Source organism: Lutra lutra, chromosome 8, assembly GCF_902655055.1.
Source record: "Lutra lutra chromosome 8, mLutLut1.2, whole genome shotgun sequence".
NCBI classification, from domain to species: domain Eukaryota; kingdom Metazoa; phylum Chordata; class Mammalia; order Carnivora; family Mustelidae; genus Lutra; species Lutra lutra.
The window spans coordinates 348,285-355,000 of record NC_062285.1 but is presented as its reverse complement, the minus strand read 5'-3'; the positions used below and the strand labels follow the sequence as shown (position 1 = coordinate 355,000).

The window sequence follows — 6,716 nt, the reverse complement described above, 5'->3', positions numbered from 1 at the left end:
GCTGAGGACGAGACTCAGCCACGGCACCAGCAGCAGGGACCCCACATCCTGGAGCATTTGCCACACCCCGTTAGGGATCCCTCCCACCCATGCAACCCCATCCCGCCGTCTTCTGGAACTTCAAATGGTGCCATTATGTTACATTCAGTCTTGTAGCTGCTTCAGACGCTGGAAGGATGTTTCTGTGAAAGCCCTGGGGTTTCTGGTAGCACGTCCATGGCATGGGGAGGCAGGCGCAGAGCCACTCGTCTTCCTCTGGCGACGACTTTGGGTCTCCTCTGCGTCTGCTGTAGCCGAGCGGGTTGTGGCGATTGAAGGTGCAGACGGTGCTCGCTTTCCAGGCCACAGTGGCCACCAGGCAACCAGAGCTGGACAGCAGCGTGACGAGCAGGGATGGGGGACACTATCCGGACACTCCTGGCAGCCCTGGGGCAGGTAGTGTGACGTTGTGGTTGGTCCGCAGGTGGCCAGCTGCGTGGGGCAGTGTTGGTGGGCCTGGCCCGGGGCAGGAGTCATGGTCCACAGATCTATGGCAGGTGGAGGAAGGGGTGAGTGTGGGGGAACTCGTGAGGCTGTGGTGGCCCCCCTGGTGCATCCCACAAGGCGGAGGAAGTCCTGAGGAGGAAGGACCCTTTGCAAGCGGATGTCTTGCGCAGCGATCCTGCGCCATGCGGACAGCTGCAGCCCGGCAGGGCAGAGCTCAGGTCAGGGCAAAAACGGTCCAAGTTCAAAGCACAAGGTGGGGTTTCATCGGGAATCATAAATCTGCCCCACGTTCACCATCTTCCTTGCTATCTCTTCCGGCAAAAGCCTGAGCTTCGCATCGTTAAGAAAGACTAGACAGGAAGCCGTGTTTTGGGGAGCCCCGGCGCTGTTCTTGAGCTTGGGAAGGTCAGCAATGAGCAGGGCTCCTCCCCTCCAGCGGCCCGGCCAGGTTAGAGCGGACGGGAGCGACCAACGCCCTGAGCGAGCTCGTGAGCTGCTGAGAACCCACGTCAGCTGGGGAAGGGGCTCTCGACCCTCTGGGAGCCGGCTCGGTGCACAGGGACGGCCGTGGGGGCAGCAAAGGCACTGGCAGGACATCTGCGTCCCTGGGCTGGCGGGTCGGTCTGCGGCTGCGTCACACCCGGAGATTCTGCAGCGTCCGCCAGAGTCCCCCCGAGAGGGTCTCCACTGTGGGCTCAGTCTGTCCTCTCTAGGGAGACAGGACCACTTTCTCTGCCCTGTGTCCCTGTGGAGGGAGCCAGGCCGCTTGCTGGCAGACAGTCTGTCCCCACAACCCCTCGCATGAGCTGCCAAGTGGCTATAACCTTCCAGACCACTGGGAGAGGCAGTGCCCACGGCCGCCCCACAGCCACGGGCGGCAGGCGGGGGCCCACGGTCATGCCGGGCTCCTCCGACCCGACGCCAGCCAGCTCCGTGAGCGGTGCCCTCCCGCGCCGAGGGGGCTGCAGACTGTGTAGGGCTGCACCCACACAGGCCGCCCTTCTAGTTCACCGTGTGTCTCCATTCATCTCTGGGAGCGCAGAAAACCATCTCTTCCCACGCGTGTTGCAAACGCAGGTCCCAGCACGTTCAGGAGACAGCTCTGCCTGTTGGTCCCGGCAGGGCTGGGTTGGGTTTGGTCCTTTGCCGTCCACTGTCGGGATGTTCCTCCTCCCATGTGGACGGAGGGCAGTCTTATGTGGCATTAGTGGCTTGTTTGTGAGCGATGCCAGCACCCTGTCCCTGTTCCCGCGGGGCTCGGACACAGAATGCCATTTCCATACTGGCCGGAGGAGAAACTTGTGGAAGAGCCTCTGTGACTCCACGTATGGAACGAGGTCCCTCCTTCCGGATCAGACAGGGAAGGATGGGGCACAAGCAGTCCCTTCGAGCAGGATGAGGGCAGAGGAGGCTGACGTGTGTGTGCGGCCAGGAGCCCTGCTCGTGGGAGGAGAGCCTGCCCTTGTGCTGTCCCCTCTGACTGGCCAGGCCCTGGGCCCAGGTAGAAGCCTGCAGGGATGGGGAGCAGGTCCTGAACCCCGAGGCCAGTGTCCGGGGACATTGGCCTTCGTGTTCTGGTTCCACCCTTGACACCAGGATTTCCTCTCCCACATCCTCACGGTCCTGATGCAGTGGGCAGAGCTGCTGGGGCCGTCCAAAGGGCCCGGCGGGGCTTTCCGACGGCCTGAGGCAGCGACGGCTGTGTGTGCACAGCTGGCAGAGCAGACGTGTGTCTGAGACGGCCCTCCTTTTTGACTCAGAGCGGCACTCCCCAGCCTGACTCCTGGCCGTGGGGGGTACCTGCCCTGGGTATGGCCAGCTTTGGACCCCGGACAGCAGCCCTGCTCCCGCAGAGACTGGGGTGCGTCTGTTGGTCCTTCCTCCTTAGCCCATCCTTCTCTCCGCCGACCGCCCACTCCTGACTTTCCATCTAGTTCGGCTGCACGGCCCTGTAGCTTTCTCCATGTGCAGCAAATGACCGCTGTCCAGACGCCACTGTTGGGCAGCGAGCCGCCGGACACAGGTGCGCCCATGTCACCTGGTGCTCGCTCGGCACCGAGGCCCGGACTCCCGACCCCACAAGAGCGGCGCGTCTGCCTGCTGTGTGCTGCAGCGAGGCCGGCCCCCGGGCCCTCAGTGCTGTGGCGAGGGCAGCCCTGAGTCCTGGCTCGGCCTACCTGGGCCCGAGGAGGGTCTGTGTCCCGCAGTTCTGGATGACTGCACCCAGCGCTAGCTTTGGAGGGCAACGTCATTGGGCCTGACGGCATATTCTAGAACCGTGCGTGAGGTCCAGGCTGTTTTTCTCGGATGACCCCTCATCTCCCACTGTGAGCGTCAGGGTCTCCCTTAAGACAAACACCAGAGATCCAAGCGGTTCCCATCAGATCCCAAATTGGAATTGTGAGTTTTCCGCCTCACCAGGTCACTGCTGGCACCAGTCTGGCCCTCGCTCCCCCTCCCCGGGGCTGCCGAAGGGAAGGTGTCCACTCTCCATTCCTGCCCCAGCCCCACGACTCGGCACCACTCGCCCCACGCCGGCTCCTTCCACCGGCGACAGCCGAAGGCACCGCACCCGGGGCCTAGAGGCCCCTCCAGCCCGCACGCTGCCACCGGGCTTCCTCCTGCGGTGCCCCGGCGCCTCTCCCCCGCCCCCCTCTGTCTCTGGGGTACTTGCGAGTCAGGAGGAGGGTCGCCGTGATGGGGCGGGGCGGGGGCAGGCGTGCTGAGCTCCCCTTCTCCGTGGGCGTGGAGACACACGACATCCCCCCCCAGTGCTCCCACTCCGCTCCACAGCGTCCGGCCACGGCCTCCTGCGCCCCACACTCCTGCAACAAGAACTGTCCTTTAGATGGGGACAGTGAGCGTCGCAGCCGCATGGGGCCGAGCGGGGCCAGGCACTTAAGAAAACCGGTGGGAAGGGTTTAGCCAGCTCTGGCTGTGACCACACCAACGTTGTCTGCGGTTCTTTGTTGTTGTTTTTAAGATTTTCTTACTTATTAGAGAGTAATAAGTAAGCAGTAATAAATAAGTAATAAGTAATAAATGAGCAGGAGGAGCAGCAGAGAGAGGGAGGGAGGCTCCCTGCCGAGCAGAGAGCCCGATGCAGGGCTCAATCCCAGGACCCTGGGACCCAGGACCCAGAGGCTTAACCCACTGAGCCACCCAGCCGCCCCCGCCCACAGTCCTTAAGATTAAATCGCCATTAAGTATTGTTGCAATGGAAAAGAGTTTATTTTCTGAAAGAAGTTTTTGCTATCTGAGTCGGCTGGTCCTGTCCCCCCAGGCCCAGACGCTCAGGCGTCAGACTCCTGCAGCCACCGACCTGGGCCTTCTGTTGCCTCAGCCCTGGGCCTCGCGGTCCCCACGGCCGGCCTCGCGGTCCCCACAGCCGGCCCCGGGTTCAGAGCTGTGGCGTGACGTTTAACTCCTGTCCTTTTCTGCAAGTGCTGAGCTCAGTCCTGCTTCCTCTGGGTGCGGAATCATTTTCCCAGCTGTGGTGCAGGCTTGGTGGCTGGGGCGTGGCCTCTGTCTCTGTGGCCTGTCCCGTGTCTCTGTCTCCCCACCAGAGCTCAGCAGCCATCTGCTGCTGGACCACTTCTTCTTTGGTTTCTGAGCTGTCTTTGCGTTGGACGGCGTTCGCCAGCCAACCAAACGTTCCCCCGCCCGGCCCTGAGCAGGTGCTGACTGGCGGAAGGGCACCGTCGGCTCCTGAGCACGCACGTCATCACATCTTCTCTCTCTGTTTGCAGAGTCCGCTTGGTGGAAAGAGGCTCCCCTCACAGCCTGCCCCTCATGGAATCAGGAAAAGTAAGTGCTGACGGAAGAAAGACGTATTTCTGGGGAAGTCTCAGGCTCAGCATGTGTGAGCTTTGACATTTTAAGAAATCCATCTTATAGAATATTTTCTCCAAAAAGCTTTCTTAAATGTAATATTTCAGAACCGGGTTTGGCCATGAGTCCAGAAACTCCAACAACAGTGTTTTAAACAAGTTAGATGTTTTTTTTTTTTTTTCTCTCACGTAAAAGAAATCATGAAAACTCCAGAGTCCCTACCCCCTTCTGTCTTACTTGAGTTTGCACGGATTCCATTCCCAAGGGTGCCTCAGGGTCCGAAATGGCTGCTCCAGCTCCAGCCATCACTTCCACATTCCAGCAGCAGCAGAAGCAGCAGGAAAAGGAAACTGCAGGTACAGAGCTCAGCAAGGCTCCTAAGCTGCTCGCACCCGCTTCGATACCACGGGCCAGAATCTGGTCACGCAGTCACACTGGCTGAAAGAGGTTGGAAGCGCTGTATCAGTTCTGAATGTCCTGGGCCTGGGGGAAGCTGGTACCGATTGCTGTGAAAGTGAACGAAGAGGGGCGGTCAGGGGACAGTGTCGTTCCTGTCACAGTGGGTGTGTTTTCTTATGTGGGTTAGAGGGCAAGACGTGTATTTATGGCTAAGTGAAGAGTTTTTCCTGTTTTTGGCCCCAGTTATCCTGTCTGTCCTCCATCTGGCATATTTCCAGGAGTGCCTTATTTCGCTGCTGGACCTTTTATAATCTTCGTCTACATGAGCTCCACTTAGAGTTCTTAGTACGAAGCTGGCTTCAAGGGGAGGATGCCGGGCTTGCCCACCCTAAGCCGGCCATTAGCGGGACGAAGGGACCAGAGTTGTCATGTCACACATCAGGCTGAAGGGACAGGACAGGACCTCTCACCGATGTTTTGCCAGATCTCAGAGTTTCCCATTAGCTGCACACGGGCAGTCCTCTAAACTTGCAGCACCAGCTTTTGCTGCATATGCATATGGTTTTAGTGAAATTCATAATGTCTCCAAGCCAATCGTCCATCGAGAAGGAAATGCCTGACACGGACATTCAGAGACAAGATACCGAGTGCCGGAGGGTGTTGAAGCGTGACCGAGAGCGAGAGCTGGGCGGGCCTTCAGATCAGAACACGGCAGGACACGCCAGCTCTCCCACCGTCCCTCCGTGGCGCTGTGCCGCGCCCACCTGCGCTTTCAGGGTACTTGGGTCTCTGAAAACTTGACCCGTGACTTCCTTACCTCCGGGCCAACTGCAGGCCTGTCTTCACACTGGCATCCCCTGATGTCACGCACAGTGTTGACTATAACTGGAAGATCAACTGAGAGCCCTGACGACGTCTTGCAAGCTGAGTTACATCATTCATCCTGTTTTGAGTCAGATCTTAATTTTAAGGTCACATTAATACTGGCTCCGTCACCGTAGTAACAAATGCGATAAAACGCAATTGCCACACGGTGATTACATCATGCTGCGGTCCGGGATTTTGATTTAAAGCCATAGTACTTTCTCACCCTGAAGGCAAGGTCAAGGTCAACTGGTGCACAGCATGGACCTCTCTGTCCACTGACCAGAATGTACCCCTGTGTCCACTGACCAGAATGTCCTCCTTTCCCACATAGATACTTCCAGGGGTTCGGATCATAATTGCGAATCCAGAAACGAAAGGACCGTTGGGTGACTCCCACCTGGGTGAGGTGAGTTACGAGGTGCCCCCCGGGAGAAGTGAGCTGCGGGGTGCCCCCTCGGTGAGGCAGGACATGGGCATCCCCAGGTGAGGTGTGGGATGTCTGGATGAGGTGAGGACGGGCTGTCCTCAGAGATGGAGCCTCTGAGACCAGATGTGCCCTCCTGCTCTCCACTTCCGGCCCTGTCGACACCAGCAAACCCCTCCCCCTGCCGCTAAGCCACCATGAGTGTGACTGGATTGGGTGGGTCGCCACGGACTGGCCGGAAAGTGACCGGAAATGAGCTTTACTGCTTCAAGGAGTTGTGCAAGTTCAGGTTAGAGAGTGGAACTCTGTAAGGAAGTGCAGATGGTTCTCTTTGAAGAACTGGGGAGGAGAAAATGTGGGCTGAGGTTCCTCATGTCGAGGCTCTCGCGTTTCCCATGCCCTGGCTGTCGCTGCTGAGAATTCGTCTGGGAGGGGATGGAGCAGTGGGCACGGAGCTCACGGCCCCGGCCCAGAGTCCTAGCTTATCCGTTTCCGTGGCAACTGGGTGTTTTCCGTGGTCGGAAGCCCTTCCGCTCGCTCACGCTCACCACGAGACCTTTCCTGGCCGACCCGCCGTCCCCAGTCCGCCACCCACCCAGCTCAGCCAGCCATGGAGGACGGAGAGGACATCGGGGAAGGGTGCCAACACCCTCTCCTTCCTTCCTGCTGTCTCCGAGGCCGAGCCCTCTGTGTGCGCTGGGCATCCCCC

At 59.4% G+C, this 6,716-nt stretch overlaps 1 protein-coding gene across 5 annotated transcripts in view; it reads left to right on the top strand.

Annotated features, from left to right (window-relative positions):
- The window catches only part of DIP2C (disco interacting protein 2 homolog C), a 369,149-nt gene that overhangs the window by 353,813 nt on the left and 8,620 nt on the right, over window positions 1-6,716 (top strand). For all 5 annotated transcript variants that reach the window (XM_047740625.1, XM_047740622.1, XM_047740620.1 and 2 more), the window contains 2 exons: window positions 4,236-4,293; window positions 5,915-5,989. In XM_047740625.1, coding sequence (XP_047596581.1) covers window positions 4,236-4,293; window positions 5,915-5,989 — 133 coding nt within the window. The remainder of the gene's footprint in view (window positions 1-4,235; window positions 4,294-5,914; window positions 5,990-6,716) is intronic.